Source organism: Barbus barbus, assembly GCF_936440315.1.
Source record: "Barbus barbus genome assembly, chromosome: 42".
Classification (NCBI taxonomy): domain Eukaryota; kingdom Metazoa; phylum Chordata; class Actinopteri; order Cypriniformes; family Cyprinidae; genus Barbus; species Barbus barbus.
The window spans coordinates 5016804-5042029 of record NC_136720.1 but is presented as its reverse complement, the minus strand read 5'-3'; the positions used below and the strand labels follow the sequence as shown (position 1 = coordinate 5042029).

Sequence of the window (25226 nt, the reverse complement as noted above, 5' to 3'; positions counted from 1 at the left end):
GAGCAGCCCGATGAGATGGTTGCACTGTCCCAAGCCAGCTTTGCAGTTGCACTGCGTCTCCCTTATAAATGGCTGCTCAAGTGACAGCTCCACCTGAAAAGATAATCAAACTTTAGACACTTGACACTTCAAAGTTGCTATTAACAAATATATATATATATATATATATATATATATATATATATATATGTGTGTGTGTGTGTGTGTGTCTGTGTGTATATATATATATATATATATACACACACACACACACACACTGAGTGTGCAGTGAATTAGGTACATCTGGCATTTAAATGATCTGCCATGAAAATATTACAGCTACATACTGGTAGTGGTAGGTTGTTTACAGCTGTGATACTTGCGAACACAACTTGAAAGATACCTAATATCTTGGACACTCATTGTACAAAAAAGTCAGGGTTGTGGAAAAGCTCATATTAAGATTGAACAGTATGGATTCCATATTATGTCAATTTTAAACAGACAAGTGATTTGTAAGCTAATTAGATTTTGAGGAACCTTCCTCAACCCTGGATACACTGCTCCAAGAACTGAGCAACTCTTATCTTAACATGAATATTAATACTTACCTTGCCTTATCACTTACCTGAATAGTTATACTGTCATTACACTATCATTGTCAACAAGCAATAGCAACATGCACCTAGCCCTGTCTGGCTTTGCTAATTTGAAACAAGATAATATTTGAGTAGATATCAATGAGGCTTATGTGATATTACATCAACTACAGATAACATGTTAATGAGATAAAATCAACATGTTATTTTCAGTCAGACAGGGAAAGGTACATCGTTGATATAAACTCATAATGAACATTTATAGCAAGCTGGTTTAACTGAGCAGTTTGTCCACTTAGCACCTGTATGTTGTAAGGTGCCTTATTTTTCCGCACCGAGGGAAAAGACCTAGCCCTCACAAATATGTGTGATGGGCTCCTATTAACTGTCGATTAAAGACATGTTAAGTGTTAAATAAAATCTAACATAGTACACAGAGTCAACAACTCCATATCACAGCTAAGCTTACTACCCCTAGCTGCTACAAGCTAGCAGAAACTGAGGTAAGTTAGCGTCCATTCATACCTTCAATGTCCTGGATAAAACCTTCGATCCAGTTACTGGCCCACTGCTCCACGTTTTGTATCGTTAATTCGGGCAGACAGGAAAGATTGGTGGTCCACACTGGAGTTTCCATTGCTGGTGCTGCTGAATCTTCTATGCGTCGGAGTCAAACTTCCGGGTTTGTGTACCCCTCAACAGCGTTCGAGTTTTCAAAATGGCCGCCAGGTGAATAAGGTGAATTCTTTATGGTCACTATTGTTGCCGATGGGATTAAATGGGTTAAGGTATGTATGTTTAGATATGTCCATTTTGCAAGAGTCCCGCAAATTATTTTATTCTGTTTATTATAAACAATGATTGTATTTTCAGCTACAGAAAGATACTTTTCTCTCTCCATGCTGAGTTTTTCGTTGGTAGTATCCACCTCGCAGGCGCTTAACCTGTCAAAGTGGGTCGCAGGTAGAGGACAAATGATAAAACACTACATTCTGTCGGCAACGGTACTTCAAAGAGACTTTGGCTTGGAACTATAATTACTATTTTGGAAATGATAACGTGTTAACTTACTCCATTACCAGTGTTGGGCATGTCACTCTGAAAATGTAATTAAATGACTGATTACTCCTTTTTAAAGTAATTGCGTTACTTTCCTGATTACTTTATTTCAAAAGTAATTAGTTACATTACTAGTTATGTTACTTTTTTCTGTGACTACATCCATGAAATTTACATGAAATCCCAGCATAAACGCCCCCGATAAATATTTGTTACATATATATGTAAAAACATAAATTAAGAAACATACTTAAAATTATACATTTATTAACATGTTTTTTCTTTTCAAGCAGTCTCAGTTCCCCCAGCTTAGAATTGACTGCAATCCCCAAAGCCCCTCTGGACACATTGGGAAACCTCTTCCTCACTGCCACTGTAACAGACAAAAAAAAGTGATATATTAAAGGGGTGATTCACCACATATCCACATACATTTTACAACCTCTCAGATTTTTTTTGTACTTGCTGATACTGATACCTATATTTTCTTAGCATTTGCAATTAAAAAAATACTGGGAACAGAAACAAATAATTAATAATAATAAAACAATATGAATCATGTTAGCTGGATTTGCTTCAGTCATTTTTACACTTAATTATACCTGTTAAAATGTATTCAACAGTGTGCTTTGCTTATCATCTTATGCACATCAACTATACAGGCATGAATATTAACATTATTAACATATGTGTACATGTAATAACTCCATTCTGCTCTCTGTTGGTGTTTCTTTGTCTGGATACAGCACTGTTCAAATGCTGTGTGTTTTGGTGCATTCCTACTCCTATTTATGCATGCATGTGAAAAATAGTTTGTCAACAGAGTAGCATGTCCGAATTCACAAAATTATGAAAAGAAAGATTATGAATGGTAATGAAGAGACACCAATGATGCTGTTAAGTCACGTGACAGTAACAACGTGGCTACTTTAGTAAGTCCACATTTTTATTCATATAGAACATACCCTTTTCTTTAATGGTTGCAAAATAAGTTCAAATTCAAAAGCAGTACCTACTCACACAGTATGTGATTTCAGATGCACAGAAAGTCTTCACTTACCATATGGCTGCCATGGTTTCCTTGTCAAGGGCTGTTCTTCGCTTGGCACCGATGTCCGTTTTGATGCATGAACATTTGAATAGGGTGCACAGTCGTCTGACTAGCTTTAGATTTCCAAAAATCTTTGTACTAAAATGATATGCTATTGAGAGATATTTTTATGGGTATGCTTTGGTTAAGAAACTAATGAAAGAGAAGTAGAATTAAGCTTTTTAAAATACTTAAAAAAAAAAATAATTATTAGCTAATAATTTGAACTGACTTTCAAAACTGTTTACCTTTTAAATTGCTGTGGATCAGAACCTCCAGTGGGAAGGCGGCCATTAAAAGAACACGCACCACTGAAGTGGCTGTTTGGGCCTGCAGGGCAGAAGCCACTGATGTTTAAGAAGTGTTATTCCTGTGCCATGTGCTAACTCCACTCTAACACTCTAAACCTGCTTGTAAGTCACGTGACATATATTTTGATGGAGGTATGATGCGAATATATCCATACAATGCAAGTGAATAGGCACAGTTTCCATGTTCTGGAAATAAATAAACAGAACAAGCTATAAGACTAAGGTAGTTTAATACATGTCTTCAGAAGCAATCTAGTTGATTTTGGGTCAGAACAGACCAAAACAAACCTCTAAAATATACCTCTACTATAAACACTGACTTCATGATCATGATTAATTAACTGCTAGTTCCATCTAGTGCTCTGTGCATGTGTCAAGCACTAGGACTGTATATCTATATGCATATAGTCACCATATCGCCATCAAAAAATGTCTTGTTATGGTCAAGAAAAAAAGGCATACAAACTTGATTCAACACAGGTGAGAAATTAATGGGAAATATCAATTATAGGTGAACTATTCTTAATCTACCAGCAATCATGTTCAAATCACTAAGAAGCTAGGAATATGACAAGAACTCAAAGAGTTAAACTGTCTCAGAACAGAACAAATTCATAATGTCAGATAACAAAACACGGTCTGGTCAAAGTGTCAAATATAATTTTTGGTACCAAATTAGTTTTTATCAGTTTTACTGGTAGTCCACTGTATGAAGAATTTTTGTGAACAATATGTCCCAGTTTACTTTATTTTGCTATCCTCACTTACATAAATGAACTATAGTGTCCTGCACCCACTAGTAAAGAAAAAATAATCTAAAATCTAAAATTATATCTGGTGTCTGGATAATTTTTGGTTTGGCAAAACACTTTTTCTTAGCTGCAGGTTCGTCTCTCACCTCTGAGGCCTCAAGGTGTTTCATAGGTTTATTTTTTCACTTAAGAATGTCTGGCTTGGGTAGCTGTTCTTCAGTTTCCTTAAGTTTTATTTGTAAAGTTTTTTTCCCCCTTTCTGAGGAGGTATAATAATAAGAAAAGGCTAAAGTATGTCACATACTGGTGTTAATGAACTAAAACATATTTTACTAATCTCTTCAAATCTACAAGCGCTAACGTTATAAGGTATAATAAACGAGAATAAAGAAATATTATATTGGAGATAATAAAAACATCCTGATGACGCATCCCAGGTGAAAATAACGTGTACTTGAGTGCACTAAAAAAATACTTAAATACAAGAAATTTGTAGTACATTCTTATTTTTTGTACTAAAGAAAACTGTAAAAATTATACACTATAAATACACTAATTAAAAGTATATTTTTACTTAAGTAGTACTTAAGTGTAATTGCAAAAGTATACTAAATACCATTGATATTTTAAATGTATTTTTAGTGCATAGAAATAAGATATACTATTGAAAAAATACACAGAATAGTTTTATTAGTGTATTTCTTACAAGTACATTTTTAACGCATTAAAAATAGTTCATTGTTAGTGCACTTTTAGATAGCTATCATAAGTTTAAATTAAATTGATTTTACTTAAAATATATTCAAAATGTAATAGTCAAAAATTTAATTTTCCCAAATGTGCTATTTAAGTACACTTTATAAAAATAAACTAAATATTACTAATTCTTAAATTGATTTTAAGTGTATTCAGATAAGGCACACTATATTCAGAAGTAAAAAGAGTGCAAGGATCACTTTACATTAAATTTTAGTGGATTTTATATATATATATATATGGTAAAAATAAGGTGTACTTGAGTGCATTAAAAACGCTTAAATACAAGTAAGTACATTTGTAGTACATTCTTATTTTTTTGTGCTAAATAAAACTCAAAAAAATTATACACTATAAATACACTAATTAAAAGTATATTTTTATTTTAGTAGTACTTAAGTGTAATTGCAAAAGTATACTAAATAACATTGATATTTTAAATGTATTTTTAGTGCATAGAAATAAGATATACTATTGAAAAAATACACAGAAGTTTTATTAGTGTATTTCTTACAAGTACATTTTTAACGCATTAAAAATAGTTCATTGTTAGTGCACTTTTAGATCATAAGCTATCATAAGTTTAAATTAAATTGATTTCACCAGAAATATGTTAGAAATGTATTCACAAATGTGCTATTTAAGTACACTCTATATAAATACACTAAATAGCACTAACACTTAAATTTATATTAGAATATATTAGCAATGTAATAGTTTCAATTAACTGTGCTACTTAAGTATGCACTAAATCTTAAATTGATTTTAAGTCAAACATAGTACACATATTCAGAAGTGTTTTGCATTAAAAAAGCATGCAGCGATCACTTTACATAAAGTTTTAGCAGATTTAATATCACTAAGTTATATTTGGATTTTCATGAAAAATACAGTAGATATAACCTTGTAGGTGCTTAGGCTATACTATAAATGCACTAGTATCACATTAAGCATGTTACATAAAAGTGTGCTTTTGCAATACAAAATGACTATATGTTCTCCACATTTATTGTCATTAAAAAGAAAACAGATATTTGAATAATTTACTCATTTCACAGTAATCAAAAATAAATCACTTAACACTGCACAGTCTGTGAGTTAATATTTAGGACAGGCATGACAACTGTATTTTTCTAACTGTTTGCTTTGTATTGCATAACAATAAAAAAACGTGCAGGCCTGGAGGATAAGTACAGTAGTCTGTAAGTCATCTCACATTCATAGTAATGTGTAATCAGTTCATATTTAATCTCTCTCTATATTATTTGGGAGTGGAATAACATAGTTTTTGGCTCTTGCTTCTATCAAAACACATTTTCTGTAGAACAGATCAGTGGGAGCCGCACATACATTGTTGGACTGCAACACCTCAGAAACAAAAGTTGAAGTAATGTTTAGCTCACTGTCCCTGCAGAGCAGTTTACCGGTATTCTTGAGCTCCCTAACCAATACACAGTGCATTGATACATGGTGTAATCTGAATACTAACATGCTAAGAATTCTGCACAGTCGTCCATCCAGTAATTCTACTGTTGAGTTTATCCTTTTTTTAAGGTTTCTGTAACTGCTTGAATGGTACAGTATGCCTTTTACGATGAAACGATGATAAAATACACATTGACTGACCGTTACATTGGCGCGAAATGTCAGAGAAGATGGCGAACGTCAAGGCAGCAGGAGCTAGCGCTCCACCAAGAGCAAGTATAACTTGTTGAATTTGATAACATGCATGAACTATTAATGATTAAATGCAGTTTAGTGCTGACATTTGTTTAGTAAGTTGGATAAATACTTAATCCATCTTCAGTAATTTTTAAAAGTTTAACTTTATAACATGAGAGTCAAAATGAGTGTGCTGCCGGTGGCTTAACTACAAGATGCTGCAGCCAGCTAACTTTATACAACATGACATCCTTTATACAACTTTATGATATCCCCTTGTCTGTCTTGCAATGACACAGAAACGTTTCAGAACGTGGCCCCTCCTTGATGCCATGATTGACAGGGAGGGGTCGTAATCGGCAAGGAATGCTTTTTACATTTGAATTTTTAAACTACAATCGCGGGGTTTTTCTAAAATGCAAACTCAAGTGTTTTGTTTGCAAGTGAAAATGTATTTAAGAATGCCGTGTAATGTGTTTTTGTCTTTGCTTCAGAAAAAAAAACATTTAGAAAGTTCTGACGACGAAACAGACAATGAGATGAAGCGACAATATGACAAAGCAAAAGTAAGTATTTACCGTAATATTGCGCAACAAATGATTTTTTTAAATATAATTGCCGTAATGTTGATGATTTTGCAGTCATACGATGAAATGTCCTCTTAATGATTATTACAGAGATATTACAAATTGGAAGATGTATGGTATTGTTTAAATGTCAGTAGTTTGTAGACTTAACGTACAGATGTCCTGTTGGCCCTTCGCTGTTTTGTACATTGTATATAACTGAGTTTTTAATTTGGTTCAGAGACAAAAAAAGCTTGCAAAGGAGAGGATCCTCACTCAGCTGAAGGATACACTGAGGAAACCACTCCACTCCACTCCATGCAGAACCAATCCATTACATAGTGAGGAGGAAGTTCAAGCCGAAACGTTGGACACAAATGTTTGCGATGACATGCGATGCAGAGCTAAACAGTCTCTCGATGCTGGTGCTTGTAATTATTTATCACATCCCATCAGTGTTTGGTACATTTTATTCAATCTTTGTTTTTGTTTTTTGGCTATTTCCGGCTGAACAATCTTGGTTGCTGAACATTCGGTGCATACTTATTTTCGTGACGTATTGTCAAGTATGGTGACCCATACTCGAAATTGGTGCTCTGCGTTTAACCCATCCAAGTGCACACACACAGCAGTGAGTAGTGAACAAATGCACGCACACACACACACACACACACACCGTAAACACACACCCGGAGCAGTGGGCAGCCATGCTGCAGCGCCCGGGGAGCAGTTGGGGGTTCGGTGCCTTGCTCAAGGGCACCTCAGTCGTGGTATTGAGGGTGGAGAGAGCGCTGTACATTCACTCCCCCCACCTACAATCCCTGCCGGCCGGAGACTCGAACCCGCAACCTTTCGATTACGAGTCCGACTCTCTAACCATTAGGCCACGACTTTCCCATGATGATGGTTATTAATCATGTTAATAAATCATACAGAAAGTGAGCAAAGAACGTGAGCGTCACTGAAACTCAGTGACTTTAGCTAAATTCCCGTTATAGTCAGTAAAGCTGACTACATAATGCAATAAATCTCCTGCTTACTTTCACGTCTGCAGACCTGCCAACCTGTATGCATTTGGCATGGTGGGTACGCATTTTGACCTCAAAGTACGCTCAAAGTAAGCCTATTTATACAGGTATTGTAGCCAGTCTTCAGGCTACAGATTCAATTTTTTACAGACTGCAGTCTCCCTACTAGAATGTTTGTTTTTTTGTATCTTAATGTGATTTTTTTTTTTTTTTTTTTCCCCTGTACACAGATTTCTCTGGGCAACACGGCTGTCCAAGTCAACAAAACCTGCTTTAGGAGACTGAATCGAAGCAGAATGTCCCTGTTCACACAAGAACTAGCAGTTGTGTTGTTTGGGAGGGAGGTTCTGGGTTCATCCAGCCTCACTGGGAATGGGTCCCAAAAACAGAAGCTGGACCCAGAAAAAATGAATGCACTCGTCGGTTTGTATCAGATTTAGATTTCATTATAGTCCTTTCTCAGCAGAAATGTCAAATAGCAGTGTAAAATATGTTTTAAAAAACAATTGACTCAAAGGGTAGCATGCGCCAACTTCAGAGACTGTGAACCTTATTTTATCACAGCAAGAAAACAATACAAACAGCATATCACATTAAAGAGCATTTAATTTAACCAAATCTTAAAGTTAAGTTACCGTTATAAATGATTAAATTAAAGGTTTGGGGGAAACGTTACAGTAAACAATTGCTTACATATTTCATGCACTTACATTAGGATTCAATCCTCAATAATTACATCAAATTAAAGTTGTTTAAATAAAGTAATATTTCCAGGCCATAGAGGATTCTTCAAAAATAACCACTGATTATCTTAAGAACGAGTTGTATCCAGCATGATTGAGTAATTTAACTGCATACTGTAGACAAAAACATAGGTTAATCACAATAAAATGGTAGGGCATCAGTATAAATAAACTATTTCAAATATTGATGTTTATTACTAAGTCCAGCTAAATTAGTTTAGCTTTCTTCACAACACTGCCGTCTGTTCACTGACAGTATTGCAGCCATCCTTTACATTACAAATCAGATATGACGACACACAGACTGTGAAAAAGGTCTCGTAGCCAATTTTTGCCTTTATTACCCTTGTTAGAAAATCATTGTTTCTCTATTCTAGCAAGCATTATATCCTATAAGCAGAAGGTGGCTACTATTAATAATTTTGTAGCTATATGGTTCACAAACCAGCCTGGTACTAATGTCTTTTTTTTTTTTCTTTTTTTTTCGGCAGACACTGTGATATCCGAGTTTCCGGGCACGACGCAGTCAGAGGTGAGAGCTGTAATACGGCGAAAATGCAATAACGAAAGTTTTGTGTCGAAAAAAAAAAACACTTAAGTTAATTTTTTGTTGTTGTTGTTGGTTGGGAAAGGATTGTAAAATTGAAAAAGAAAAGAAAATCGTGTTTTGTTCATATTTAAGATACGGTATGCTGTAGTTTAATAATTTTAAAGTTTAAGCTTGCCACTTGTGTTCTTTTTTTCCCACCTCTACTATAAGGTCTGTTTGGACTTGTGTGTGAATAATGTCTCAAAAAATTAAAGTGCTTTTCAAGAAAGAGATGCTGTTTGTTTGTACATTACATACCATGCCTGTGCTGTATTGTATCTGTGGTATATCCTTTTAAACTATGGCTGTTTACATTTACTCTTATTTTTATCAAATGTATTACATCTAACTTTAAAATAGTTATTTTATTAAAAGCAACAGCTTCATGAAATGACTGCACAATGGTGGACAATTTTACCAATATTAATATTTCAACAGTATAAATGAGGCAGAAAATGCTACTGATAACACCGTAATAGTGTACTTGACTACTTTTAAAATACACCATTAACATTTAATTATGTTTTATAAAGGTACTGTTAACATAGTTAAAATATATTTGAAATAAATTATTTACTATATAAAAATATGTGCGCAATACATAAATATGATTTGTATATATTATATATCTTTATATTTTAAATAATTTATAAGTGTATTTAAAAATGCATTAAAGATGGGTTCAATTGTACTAAAAGGGGTAACAAAATAAAAAAAAACATTAAAGCTGAAATACTATGTTAAAAAGCATATTTTAGTTCATCTTCAGTGTGTCTCAAAATAGCACAGTTGAGTACACTAAGATGATCTTAAGTTTATCTTAATATACTAAAAGCTTATCTTTAGTACTTCTTAAGTACAAAATAAGTGCGTGAAAATAGAGCACTTTAAGTACATTATGGAAGTGTACTAAGTGTACTTAAAATGTATTTTAGTGAACTTTTTTTTCACCTGGGATGTTCTTCCTCTTTTCCACAACAGCAGCAACTTTTTCATGACCCCAAGACAGTTTTGGGGTATGTAATCAATGGGGATTGATTTGATCATGTCAATTGGGAGGACAGAGAGGGGTGAGAGCTGCTCTTCTCGATGGTGTTGGGATGTAACGATTCACTCAACTCAATATTTTTCACGGTACAATTTTTTTTACTAAAATGTAAAGGTGTCCTTTTATTATTTAAATTAATAATACAAATAATTTTGTAGATGACACCACAGATGTCTGCTTAAAGACAGGAGGTTAAGGAACTGGCCGTATGGTGCAGTCTTAACAACCTGGAGCTTAACACGCTCAAAACTGTGGAGATGATCGTGGACTTCAGGAGAAACCCCCCTGCTCTCCCCCCACTCACCATCATGAACAGCACTGTGACTGCAGTGGAGTCATTCAGATTCCTGGGTACCACCATCTCTCAGGACCTGAAGTGGGATATTCACATTGACTCCATTGTCAGGAAGGCCCAGCAGAGGCTGTACTTTCTTCGCCAGCTGAGGAAGTTCAACCTGCCACAGGAGCTGCTGAAATAGTTCTACTCCGCCATCACTGAATCCATCCTCTGCACTTCATTAACTGTCTGGTTTAGGACATAAAGTTGAGGACTTGCAACTCTACTTGAATGCAAAGACTCGAGACTTACTTGTGACTTGCAAAACAATGACTTGGGCCCCGTTTACATTAGTGCGTTTTCGCTTTAAAATGCACAACTTTTGCTACGGACACACCTATCGTTTACACTACTCCGCCGTTTTCGAGGTCGAAAACAAGAGACTTTTGAAAATGCTGCAGACCCCGTTTTAGTTTGAAAACTCCGGGTTGCGTTTCAGTGTAAACGGACCAAAACGGAGACTTTTGAAAATGATGGCGTGGCTAACCCCATTCGCTCTGCGTATCCTTGACGACCGTGTAAACAATAACATCATGTTCGTTACTGTACCCATAGATATGTATGGGTAGATTCCCTATTCGACCACTCCAAGCACACAGATGCATCTAAATAATAGGGAATCTATCTATACAGACCTATGGTTGTCAATAAATGGTCATGTGACATGTGTTTTCGGTTGTGTAGTGTAAACGGAGATCGTTTCACTGCACAACCACCTCTAGACGAAGCTCTAGTTTGTCTTATATTTTTATTACAAGAGAAAACATATTCCTTCAAGGATGAAGGTGCAAGATTGTTAACAATTTTGTACATTAAACAACAATTATAAAACAGAATTGTCAAAAGTAAAAAAAAAAAAGTACTTATTAATAATCAAACGATGATGCATGTAAGGTTTCTTATCGAATACTTTTAGAACACGTTTATACAAAGTGTATAAAGGTCTAAGAGCAGATTTTCCTGCTTGCGACCATGAGGTAACACAATAAGAGAAATGATCAAAGAATTCAAAAAGACTCTTGAAGCTTCTATTGAAAGTTGACTACTTTCCAACTAGTTTTGTATATTTATTCCTTAAATATTTTAGCTCCTCTGTAAATATCCTATGTGCAGTTTCCAGGTTTTCAGAAAATAAAAGTGATTGCCAATCAATTTGTCCAAGCTCTTCTTCAAAAGCACTCATATCCTTTTTTGGTATTCTATATGAATAATTCTGGTTAGTATTATGATATACAAATCTATTATTATTCAGCTTCCTAGAAACAAGTATTAAATTGTGATCTTATATTCCAGTTAAAAGATTAAAAGTTTTTGTAATTCTGTCTGGTTTATTAGTAAAGATAAGAGCTAGTAAGGTCCGAGAAGTAGCTATAATTCGTGTAGGGCCCTCAACCAATTGTGTAAAATCATGTAATTCAGTTATTTACTTCGGTTTCTTTTTGGTCATTTTATCAGCCCAGTTAAGATTAAAATCCCCCAAAACAATACACTCTTTACTTATCTCAATTTCAGATGAAGGGGGCCTATAAACTGCAACAATGGTAAAAGACATTTGAGAAGATAAAGTAATTAAAACAGCAATAGCATTTGAGCCTTCAAGATGAACTTGTTTACTTAGGGGTATATTATACCCTTACCCAGGCATTGCTAAAGATGCACTAGGAAAAGTTTTAGTTAGCCACGTTTCAGACAAACACAAATAGTCTAAATTTGAGTCCATAAGCAAATCTTCATGTTGTTCATGTTTTGATAACATACTTCGAAGATGGTATGCCATCATCCTGCTTATGTGAAACTAGAGATTTGCTTTGTTTCTGGAAGTCTTTCCACAGTGAAGGCACATGATAGGCTTCTCTCCGATGTTTCTGAATGATTCCTTGGCTTTTCTTGTCTGTAAAACTCATTCCACACTGATGACATTTAAACAAGTCCCTCTTGAGTAAATCTTCATGTGGTACCCAAGGTTAACTTTTCGGTTGAATCCTCTCTCCAGTGTGAATTCTTCTTATGTGGGCTTCAAGGTTTCGTTTTTGACTGAAACTCTTTCCACACTGAGGGCATGTGTAAGGCTTCTCTCCAGTGTGAATTCTTCTCATGTGGGCTTCAAGGTTTCGTTTTTGACTGAAACTCTTTCCACACTGAGGGCATGTGTGAATGGTCTCTTCGGTGTGAATTTTCATGTGAACTTTAAGGTTTCGCTCTCGCTTGAAAAACTTTCTACACAGATGGCAGATGAAGGGCTTCTTTCCACTGTGAACTTTAATGTGGTAATTAAGGCTTGCTTTTCGGTTAAAACTTCTTCCACACTTTTTACAGGTGAAAGATTTCTCTCCAGTGTGAATATTCATGTGGGTTTTAAGGTTTCCAACTTGACTGAAACTCTTTCCACACTGATAGCATGTGCAAGGCTTCTCTCCGGTGTGAATTTTCATGTGGACGTTAAGGTGCCGTTTTTCACTGAAACTCTGTCCACACCGATAACATGTGTAAGGCTTCTCTCCGGTGTGAATTGTCATGTGCCTTTTAAGGCCTCCTTTACGAGTGAAACTGTTTCCACACAGATTGCATGTGTAAGGCCTCTCTCCAGTGTGAACTCTCATGTGCTTTGCAAGGCTTCCTTTATGATTAAAACTGTTTCCACACTGTTGGCAGATAAAAAGGCTGTGGACATCAAGGTTTCCAATTTGACTGGAACTCTCTCCACACTGAGGAGAACTGTTGTGAATTTTCATGTGCCTGTTAAGGCTTCCTTGTTGATTGAAAGTCGTTCCACAATGAAAGCAAGTGAAGTAACTCCTAGTTCCTGCTCTTTGAGTGGAAGTATTTCCAGACTGTAAGGAACAATAAGATTTTTCTCCGATTATGAAATCAGGAAGATTCTCATACTGATCTTTCTCCTCAATTTCATTCAGTCCGTCCCTCTCCTCTTTCATTGCCATGAGGTCTAAGGTGGAAAAACAAACAAAAGTTAACCCCAGTTTAATGGCTCAAAGCAATCGGTATAGTATATATTTAATGCCATGTCAGCAACAAAGGCTATTTTCAAGGCAAAACTATTTTAAAAATACAAATAACATATAATTAAAAAAAACACACCAAACAAGTTATATTACACAAGATTTTTTACATTAATGTGATAAAAATTCTAAAACATTTCCTGGCAAAATTATAATAAATGACTTCATAAAATAGTTTTCTACATACATTAAAAGCTGGACAGTCCAATAAAATATGTTTGACAGTAAGAGGAACCTTGCAAAACATACATAGAGTATGGTCTTCACCTTTAAGCAAAAATGCACGAGTCAAGCCCAATGTATATTTCTGCGTCGAACCTACGTCATAACTTGCGCATAGACTCACCCTACCTGACGTGCACCTCTCCAAAAATCTAACAGCGCGTCAATTCTACGTGGACCGCAAGCACTGTGATTGGTCTGCTAGAACCCCTCCCTCTGTACTTGAGTTTTGTGTGCGTTTATGAGCTGCTGCTCCCGCCCCCTTTCCAGAATAGAGCTGTGCCATTTCAGTGCGTACCTGCTAAAAACATGTTTTGGTTCTGATCATGTTTAATCGCGCTGAAAGCATACGGTTTAAACCATATTAGTTTAAACTTCTGATATACGGTTTTCTGAGTGCACACAGACAGAAAGCGGCTGTCACAGCATGCGCGTAAGCCAAGTTCTCATTCACACACAAGATTATGTTAAAAACACACACGAGTTACAAAAATATTCAGTTATGTCTGTGAATGTAAACAGCTGGGAAATAAATTGCATGATTATATTTTAAATGTGTGGCAGCAGCATACAGTAAATAAATCAATAAATCCACTGCTCTGTTGTCTCCTCTGAGGCTGGGACTCTTAATAGTGTTCTGTGCTCTTCTGTGCAGCCAAATACAGAGCAGTTAGCATGTTCTGCTCAATCTTTCACCATGGCATTAGAACTGGTACACCGTTGTCGCTTTGCAAAATCAAACTGAAGGCGCAGCGGGTGGAAACTTACAGATTAAGGGGCAGTAATATTATAATGAGATCCCTTTGCCACATCAACAAAGGAGCGAAATCAGACGCGCTCGTTTTTTTCAGAAGCTTGCAGAAAAGAGCTTACTAAAATAAAATTACTGGGTTAATCTTTTTCACGTTTTCTTGGTTGGAAGATGAACTGGCGTACTAACGTAACCTCGGTTCCCTTAGACACGGAACGAGTACTGCGTCGCTAGACGCTATGGGAAAAACTCCTTTTTCTCCGAGGACTGAAGACTTTTTCAATCACGCAGTGTGACTGCACGGCCATTGGTTCGTGCAGTAATAAAAAACGAACCAATGGCTCGTCAGCGGCGCTGCACGAGCCTATGGCGGCAGAGCCCGCCAGAAGGGGCGGGGTCATCTGGCTATATAAGCGGGCATTTCGCCATTGGAAAACAGGCCAATTCGACTGAAGCGACGACCTGATTCGTGCAGCTGCATGGCATGGCATAGTACGCAGTACTCGTTCCGTATCTAAGGGAACCGAGTACGTTCCCTGTCGATACTTCACTCGTACTGCGTCGCTAGACGCTATGGGGAACAAATACAATCCCGCCATGCCATGAAGAGAAACGACAAACATAAACTGGCCTTGAGCAATAAGGCTCAGAGGGACCAATTATGAGCAGGAAGAATCCTGCAGGAGGCATGAGGACCAAGCTCTTAGAGGTCTGTCCAGCCTAGAAATCATTTTAACAGTCATAAGTACAGCCTCAGCACCAGGAAGGGTGCCAAGAGTGTTCTTGGAGAATCAGGCAATGCCTGAGGGGACCGCTTAAGACAAGCGTGTGCCATTTAAGCAAAGAGAACCCGAGCCTGTAAGGTTGGGACATCCAAGTTATAGAACCTGGCAAATGTGGACGGCGAGGCCCAGCCTGCCGCCGCACAAATGTCTGCCATAGACACACCACTAGACCACGCCCAAGAAGAGGCCACGCCTCTAGTGGAATGGGCTCTCACTCCAATGGGGCTCTGGAGGCCCAGGGAAGAGTATGCTAGTCAGATAGCGTCAACTAACCATCGAGATATTCTGTGCTTTGTGACCGGAGACCCCTTGGTGCGGCCTCCAAAGCAGACAAAGAGTTGTTCCGTCTGCCTAAAGGGCACGGAACGCTCGATGTACATTCTCAATGCCCTGACCGGGCAGAGAAGGTTGAACTCTTGGTCCTCCTCAGAAGAGGGGAGCGCAGAGAGCGTAATAACCTGGGCTCTAAACGGAGTGTAGAGCGCCTTAGGGACATAGCCGTGTTTTGGATTTAGGACGACCTTAGAGTCGTTAGGCCCAAACTCAAGACAAGCAGGGTTTACGGAGAGAGCCTGCAAGTCACCTACTCGCTTCACCGATGCTAGCGCTAGTAGCAGAGCGGTCTTGAGCGACAGTGTTTTTAAGCTTGCAGATTGTAGTGGCTCAAAAGGAGGGCCCTTAAGGGCTCTCAGGACCGTGGGCAGGTCCCATGCAGGGACTGTGAGGGGTCGGGGCGGATGGAGCCTCCTAGATCCCCTCAGGAACGGACAACCAGGTTGTTCCGGCCCACCGACTGTCCGGCTATAGGAGCGTGAGAGGCTGCTATAGCTGCCACGTAGACTGAGCGTGGAAGGGGCGCGGCCCTTATCCAACAGCTCTTGTAGATATGACAATATCACTGATATGTCACGTTGTCGGGTCCTCACCGCGGGCTTGACACCAGGTGGAGAAAACCGACCATTTAGAGGGGTAGAGGCGTCTCGTGGACGGAGCTCTAGCCTGTTCAATGGTATTCAGGACATTCTCGGGGAGATCTATTGAGTCCCATCGAGTGCCCATAGATGCAGGTCCCACAGCTCAGGCTGGGGATGCTATATCGTTCTGTTCGCCTGAGAGAGGAGCCGCTATTAGCAGCTGAGATAACTCCGGGATCCAAAGCTGGTTCTTCCAGAGTGGGGCCACTAGAAGCACTTTGTGCTTGCATTCCCTGATTCGCCTGATTACTTGAGGAATCAGAGCAATCAGGGAAAAAGCGTATAGAAGGAGGTTGGGCCATTCGTGGGCCAACGCGTCCTCGCTCTTCGAAAAATAAATCTGGCAGTGAGAGTTGTCTTTGGAGGCGAAAAGTTTGACCTCTGCCCTGTCAAAGATCTACCAGACTTTGTGAATAGTCTACAGGTGGAGCATCCACTCCTCTGAGGGCATGTCTGCTCCTTGGTTCAGAACGCCGGGCACATGAGCTGCACTCAGTGAACGCAGGTTGAGATGTGCCCATACTAAGGGGCGCTCTGCCATCTCGAAAAAGCGTTTCGAGGTGAGCCCGCCCTGGCGATTTATGTATGACACCACCGTCATGTTGTCCGAGCGGACTAGTACGTTTGCCATTGCACAGAGCCCCCCAACCTGTGTTGGAGGCGTCTGTTGTAACAACCTTCCTTCTGTAAATCAAACCCATTGCCACGCCTTGTTCGAACCATCGCAGGTTCTTCCAGGGGCCAGGGCTGACACGCAGGCCTGGTTCACCCTTACGCGAATGTGTCCATGACGCCACGCATGAGGCGGAATTAGAGGTTTCAGCCAGTACTGAAGGGGTCTCATCTTGAGAAGGCCCAACCGAAGAACTGGCGATGCAGAGGCCACAAGGCCCAGCATACTTTGAAACGATTTGAGTGAAGGAAGCCGCGAGCTGCCGTATGGCCAGAATGCGATCTGGCGCGACTTTCACCGTCATGCGGGCGGAGTCGAAAACTGTCCCCAGGAACGAGTTTGTTGGCTGGGGGACAGGGAGCTCCTGGCCAAATTGATCCTGAGTCCCAGGTCCAAGTGACTGAGGAGGAGGGACCTGTGGGCTACCAGCTCTGCTCTGACTGCGCTAAAATGAGCCAGTCGTCGAGGTAATTCAGGACACAGATTCATTCCCATCTGTTTCAGAGGGGAGAGAGCTGCATCTATGCACTTCGTAAAAGTGCAGGGAGCTAGAGCCAGCCCAAAGTGCAGGATCCATGTATTGATAAGCCACTCCCTCGAAGGCGAATCTCAAGAATCGTCTGTGACGGGGGGGGTATCTGGATGTGAAAGTAAGCGTCTTTCAGATCTAGCGAATTTGTGAGAGGATCTGCTTCAGTGTAGTCATTCTGAATGGCCGTCTCATGAGGGCGCGGTTCAGATGTCTGAGATCGAGGATGTGCCGGAGGCCGCCACCCTTTTGGGGACGAGGAAATAACGGCTGTAGAAGCCTGACTCGCTCTGAGCTGGAGGAGCTGTTTCTACAGCCCCCTTTTTTCCAGCAAATTTTTCACCTCAGCTCGCAGGACGCTGAACCGCAGGGGTCTCTGAGCGAATCTAAGTGAATGACCTCATTCTATAATCCCCAGAACCCAACGAGACACTCCGGGGATGGCCCGTCAGGCCTCGGCCCATGTGGCAAGGATGTTGGAATTCATTTGGGTGGTGAGTCGCCGTGTGGGGACTCGACACACCTGTTAAGAGAAATTTACTCTTTTGAAAATGTTTGTGTTTTATTTTTCCTCACTATAGCAGTGATCGGCTGTGTGGGCGCTATATGAATGGGCCCAGTTCACAACAGTATGTACACAAACACATTGCCGTCGACACGCCGAGCTAGTGTCTAGAGTCTGAACCTGACAGAGATAATCATAATGACAGCCCTTTCTATCGATCTGCCTAAAAAGATCAAACCACTCATTAGAAGAGGGGTGCTGATGATCTTTGTGTGTGAACACCCTGGCAGATCAAAAACTGATACGCGCATCCCATCGGACGAAGGGAGGCAGGGCAAGACACAGACTGTCACGCTGTCAGATCAAAGCTGTATGGAGAGTGAAACACGGGGCTTTGGCCAGCGTAAATTCACTCAAGCCTGAACGCTCAATCCCGCGATTTGATATTTCTTCTCCGAGGTAACTGGGAAAGGAGAATCACGAGTGCAGAGGAGGCGGGGCTAACTTCGTTGAAGTAGGATAACCGCGAGCGCAGCAAGGACAGCTTAATACTGAAAATAGCGCTAGCAGATCAAAGAGCTGCGAGAGGCGCTAATCCTTAGTGCAAACACACCGGCAGATCAAAGCGCTGTGTGCAGAGTGAAACACACGGGGCTATACCAGCGTGCAAAAAAAAAAAAAAATCACTCGAGCATGCCCGCTCAGCGATCTCTCAGTTTCCAGAGAGTGAGAGCGGGGAAGGCGGGGCCAACCAGCGCAGTATTGTAAGATCTGTATAAAAGGATTGTGCCACTCAGTGCGATGAGGAGCGCTGATCCTCGCGTGTTTAACACACTCCGGCAGATTAAAGTGAGCACACGAGATAAACCGGCGTGCAATCACTCAAGCCTGATCGCTCCGCGAGTTAAGTGTTCCTTCCTCTGAGGTGTCTGGGAGGAGAGGAACATGAAAGCGGGAAAGGCGGTGGCACCTTATAGCGAGCGAATCAGGGGCGGCTTTCAACGAAAGCAGTCTGTTTGTGAGGGAGCAGCTTTAGCGACTCACACGCACACGCAAAGCTGTCAAATATAGCTTTCTACTCCGGTCCACCCAAGAGGATATAGCCGCTCATGTAACGAGGGGCGGTGATTCTCACGTGTAAAAACACCGGCGGATCAGAGCGTCACGGTAATAGTGAGCACGCGGGCTCTTGAGCCGGCGTGGGATCACTCAAAACCGGTTACTTAGCCCCGTGGCTCTATAGTTTCATTCTCCGAGCTTGCTGAGAGAGGAGAAACGGAAGAGCGGAGCTGCCTTGCTAGAAGGCCAGCGAGTGGAGAAGAGCGAGACTCGTACTCGAGTGAGCATTCTGTCTCAGTGAACACGCAGTCTGTGTGGGCGTTGCCCACAGAGGAGAAGCGCTCACTGCCCTTCTGCATCGTGCAGAATTCCCTGCGCGAGCCACACTCGCAGTGCGACATTTGCAACAACGTCGCTTGAAATTTTGCTCTTTCAGAGAAATTTGATTTTAGACTCACCGGATGGCCGCAGGGGACGAGGCTGGCATCTGCACAGGTCACTGGAGCAGCTCGAAGAGCAGGCAGAGCAGCGAGAGGGCGCAGAGGAAAAGGCAGCTTCTATCCACAGCGAGGCGTTTCTATGGCGAGTGTCTTCTAGTCTTGAGTGTCAGCGAAGGGATGATCGTCGTCGCTGCAGGAGAATTTATCTGTTTTCCTATGGCGAAGTGCCCGCTTATATAGCCCGATGACCCCGCCGCCATAGGCTCGTGCAGCGCCGCTGATGAGCCATTGGTTTTTATTACTGCACGAACCAATGGCCGTGCAGTCACACTGCGTGATTGAAAAAGTCTTCAGTCCTCGGAGAAAAAGGAGTTTCGGAGAAAAAGGAGTTTTTCCCATAGCGTCTAGCGACACAGTACGAGTGAAGTATCGACAGGGAACAGATGACTCATACGACAGATACGACAATGACCCGCCCAATTATTTATTTTTATTTTTACAGATCTACACGATTCACGTGAATGACCTATTTCAAGGCGAAAACGGTAAATTTTGCCGCAAGGTGACAAGTTTGCACCCCTGCCAAGACTGACACTAAAGATTTAGTCCTACACTTCGCTGAAATTACAACTGAGATAACTAACTTTTAAGCGCAGCTTTGAGCCAATAATTTTTTTTTCACTTAAGTCAATTCTTAGCGGTGTTCTTGATAGTCATTCTTAGAGGCTTGATAAATATGGACCCTGAGCATCAAGTGCCATGGTGTAAATTTCCAGTTATGCGGGGGATATGCAAATTTACTTTTTTGCACAGCCCAACTCTGTTTTTTCCTTCTACTTCTTTAACATCTTGCCTACATGATCTTAAAAGGGACATACACACAGTTTCACCCAATCTCATTTTAATCTTGAGTTCATAGATTAGTATTGCATCCTTCATGTCTCCAAAAAGTCTTTAGTTTTATCATATTTATAAAAGAAAATACAGCTTTATGATTCTCTCCGAAAAAAGCTGAGCTCCTGGAGGCACACCGTGGGCGGAGTTAAAGAGTGACGAGCACTTGCGCCGATTGCCAACAAAACACAGACTTACCGTCTGCAGTTCCGAATCATGACCGGGATCGTATAGCTGGGACTACTCCATCTTTCAGTATCAAACGATGTGCAAATCCAGTATCGAACTGGGCCTTGTTTATAAAACATTTTTAACACACTTGAGAAACTCCGTTGCTGCCCCAGAAAAACAAACTGCATAGACTGTTTACGTAACGCTGAGTTCTTTGGGAAGCTGAACAAGGTTATCTTTCCCTCAGTGCTGCCAAATGAAGTTAGTCTCGCTCTGGTCGATGCGTGCACAGGCATGTTCTTCCGGGAGAAATGCCCATAAAAGGAGTTCCAACCTTTACGTCATGAAGAGCCACGACCGAAAAAACTCTCCGAAACTTGTACGAACCCGGAAGTAAGATTTTTGAAACTTAACTTACTTAATATGGACAACTTCCTTCCCCTACTGTACATAATCTTGATGTACTATTTGATTCTGCACTATGCTTTGAACCCCATATAAACCAGCTGTGTCAAGTCCTGTTTTTACCAACTTCGCATTATTGTCTGTTTACGACAATCACTAAATTTCAAAGATGCTGAAACTGTTATTCATGCTCTCTTCGTGCCTGGACTATTGTAACTCCTTGTTATATGGCCTACCTAACAAAGCCCTTAATTGCTAACAGCTAATTCAAAATGCTGCTGCTCGTAATCAGCCTCATATGACCCTCTTCAAAAATCATTCATTTCTGTAGAGCAGGACATTTTTTAAGGATCAAATGAGTGAGTTCAGCTTTGCGAATGAAACCAACCTGTTTGTTCCTCAGTATCTTCATGTTTGACTCTGAATGCTTCTTCAGTCTTCATCTCTTCACTCTCCTCTTTAATAAACGCCATCTGTGTTTGTTCCTCAGTATCTTCATGTTTGACCCTCAATGTTTCTTCAATCTTCATGTCTTCATTCTCCTCTTTAATAAACACCATCTTTATAATAGTGTCACGTCGATCTCAGTTGCTACAGCAGTTTTTTTTGTGCATGTGGACACTTTGTCCTGTTTAAGAAGAAAATAATTAACAAAGTAAATTATTCACTAAAATAAATCTGTGTGCCTCTCAATCAGATCCCTAGTTCATTAGTCAGTGCACTGGTCAGTCAGAGTGATAGTTAATGGACTTAAATGACCTGATTAAAATATGTAGGTAAAAAAAAGTTTTATATTAAATAGATTCCACTTTCATGAAACTATTTGCAGCTGGTTTGTAAAAGTCGTCATTACACAGTTTGTGTTTGTGGTAACACTTTACAATACGGTGACACTAATATGCATCAATTCATGCAGAACTGAACCACTTATTAATAATTACTGCATCAACAACAAATTAACATTCTATATGATTCATAGATTAAGTAATCAATAAACTGTTATTAGTTAAACGTATCAATGTATTAAAGGGTTACTCCACCCCAAAATGAAACTTGCCATTAATCACTTACCCCCATGTCGTTCCTAACCGGTAAACGCTTCGTTCGTCTTCAGAACACAATTTAAGATGTTTTAGATTAAGACCTTGTGGCTTGTGAGCGATACTCGCCAAAACGGTGCTACAGTGACGTTACGGTGCCGAATTGTTGAATAAAGTTGTTGTTTTTGTTTTATTTCCATACAAAAAGTATTCTCGTCGCTTCATAACGTTACGGTTGAAGCACTGATGGCAGATGGATTATTCTGACGATGTTTTTCACACTTACCTGGACCTTGTCAGTGTAATTTACTTGGCAGTCAATGGGACAGTCACAAGCCTCCCGGTTTTCATCCAAAATATCTGAAATTGTGTTCTGAAGACGAACAAAGCTTTTACGGATTTGGAACAACATGGGGGTAAGTGTTTAATGACAAAATTTTAATTTTGGGGTGAAGTATTCAACTTATAGTTGTCTGCTTTAATCTTTAGCTAATGATTTGCAAAGATATCATGTTATGACTTTACCTCCTTTTTGAGGCACATGACTAACCAATTCAAAATCCTTTACCACAATGACACAGTGTTTCCCACTCGTTGATTTATTTGCGGCGGGCCGCCACAATATCCACATGACCGCCACAAATACCCACCGCCCGCTGCCATCAGCTCCCGTGTCTCAAACACACGAGTGCGACTTTATCACAATATTTAGCAACTTTTGGCAGCTTTTTTTTCCATAACGAGTACATACTGACAAACCTAGCAACTTTTTTGAAAAAAAAAAAAAAATTAGCGTGAGGTCTCTCCCAGCGTCTGTTCTGTGCAGCAAGCGGTTCAGTTCAGTTCAGTTGGCCGTAGTGTAGCAAAATCATCAATAAATCATTTACAAAACAGCGTTTCCAAGCACCTGTCGCTTACTGTTTGGACTTTTAAATATGCATATAATTCATCTGTTAATAAGCGCATACTCTGTTACTCAGACGCAGGGAGTGCGCTGAATGAGACAAAACAGTAATATAGTAGTAATCACCGCATATAGTCGCTTTTTAGTGCAAGTTAGATATTGATTTTTATCAGATGATGTCGCGATTATAAATCAGGATTTAAGGAGTATAGTGAGAGTGACTCCTGGTTAACGTAGTATTAATGGGTCGTGTTTACTATTTATACTTGTTTTATATACGACAAGAGAAAATATGATGTGAACAGCTTTATTGGGCATTCAGTTGTATTAAAGTATGTGACCGTTCATAGAGTAAAACAGATCTGAAGAGCCAAAACTAGTCTGAACACAAACTTGGTGCAATGACATCATAAATATGCAAATTAACATGCGTCACCTGCCGTCTCACAAAATCCTGTGGGAAACACTGATGACATATTACTTAATTAGTTAATAGTCCTGTGCCTCAAAAAGTCCAATCATAATACCTTTGCAAATCAGCTAATGATAAATTAAAGCAGACAACTGGAAGTTGATGTATATAGCTTTGACCACTGTGGTACCGCTAATTAACATATGACTTTACTCATTAGCTAATATAAGATTATTATTGACAGAGCTAATTTATTTATTACCTAATCTGTGATTCATATAGTTGCTGATGTAGTAGTCATTATTATACGGTTACATTTTTCATGAGTGATTATCTGTGCATTAGTTAAGCATGAATTAATGCATATTTCCACATGAAAAAAAATACTGTAGTAATTTATAGTAAATACTATAGTGGTTTTGAACCTATAGTAAAGTACTTGATTTCATTTTTTGTGGTAATATAACAATTATAGTAATAATAAACAAATTACTTACTGTACTACGTTTTCTACAACTATAGAGTATATTATACTACAATACACTACAGTTTACTGTAGTAAAAACTAAAGTATGCTACAGTATCAGTTCATACTACAGTAGCATTCATTAACAAAGTGTTGTAAATATTATAATATATAATACAATTGACTATAGTATGGTTCAAAAACACTACAGTATTTACTATAAATTAGAGTATTTTTCATGTGGGGTATTGTAAAGTGTCACAGTGTTCGTTCTTGTCGTTTATCGCGCGCGCTGATTCGAATCACGAGTGTTTCTGTTCAGATGATTCGGATTCTCTCAGTGCTTGAATGATGCACTAATGCTGTGTTCTACCCGTGAACTAGATCCATGTACTCCCACAGCCCGCCAAACAACCATAGCAGCCCCTACTGATGCAAGAAATAGATAAAAAAAAGATCAAGAAAGAAATCTGTTTGGCGTGACTTGCCTGGAACGCTACAGAGTCGTGGTTTGAAGCATTATAATGAGCGAAATGAGACGCACATTTTCTGTTATTAATGAGGATTTACTCTAAAAAAATAACGCTAAATAAAGTATTACCACGTTATATTTATTTTACGTAGCAAGGAAAACAGTTAAAAACCACAAACCTTTCTTCAGCCGAATCACAACAAATACAGGAGCGCGGCGCAGCTTTGTGACGTCACAACACCACACCAAAATAAAAGTCCCGTTCACACAATAAGGTCTATTATATGCCTATTATAACGCGTTTTCACATCGTAAATGTATATATATATATATATATATATATGTGTGTGTGTGTGTGCTGAAAAAACAATAGAACCCTGCCCAAAACACAATAGAAAATGTAATGGATTTAATGGTTATGATGGGAATTGTATTGGTTTTAATGGAAACTATAATGGGGTCTACTGGTATGTGATGGATTCTATTGGTGGGATGTTAAATCCTATTGGAAAAATGCCCAATACACACTATGAAAATGAATTTTGTAATGGTTTTACTGGATAAAGCTAATGGTTTATAATGGTATTTTAATGGAAACCATTGGAATTTCTGTGTTGGTTTCTATTGGGCTTCTAGTGTTTTTTTGTTTGTTTTTTAGCAGGGTATATATATGTGTGTGTGTGTATATATCTTCCATTCATTCCCCTCTTTTGGAAAGTCATTGAAACAAGTTTCATGGATTTTTTTTTTTCTTTTGCTCTTGGTTCACATGAGAACACAAATATATACAGCGCCCTCCACTAATATGAGCAAAGGCGGCTGTGAAAATGAATCTGCATTATTTATCCTTTTGATCTTTCATAAAAAAAAAAAAAAACACAAAATTCTAACCTATCATTGAAGTAAAACAATTGAAAGTGGGGGGTGGCGATTTCATTGTGAAATAAATGCTTTTTCTAGTTCATGTTGGCCACAATTATTGGCACCC

At 39.3% G+C, this 25226-nt stretch overlaps 1 protein-coding gene across 1 annotated transcript; it reads right to left on the bottom strand.

Annotated features, from left to right (window-relative positions):
- Positions 1–11271: 11271 nt before the first annotated feature.
- Positions 11272–24482, bottom strand: LOC306861154 (uncharacterized protein). The gene is made up of 3 exons (XM_079403263.1): positions 24418–24482; positions 21333–21572; positions 11272–13463 (listed from the first exon to the last, which is right to left on the bottom strand). Exons 2-3 carry the CDS (start codon positions 21502–21504, stop codon positions 12484–12486), a joined length of 1152 nt encoding a protein of 383 aa, XP_079259389.1. The 5' UTR covers positions 21505–21572; positions 24418–24482; the 3' UTR covers positions 11272–12483.
- Between the last annotated feature and the right edge of the window lie 744 nt (positions 24483–25226).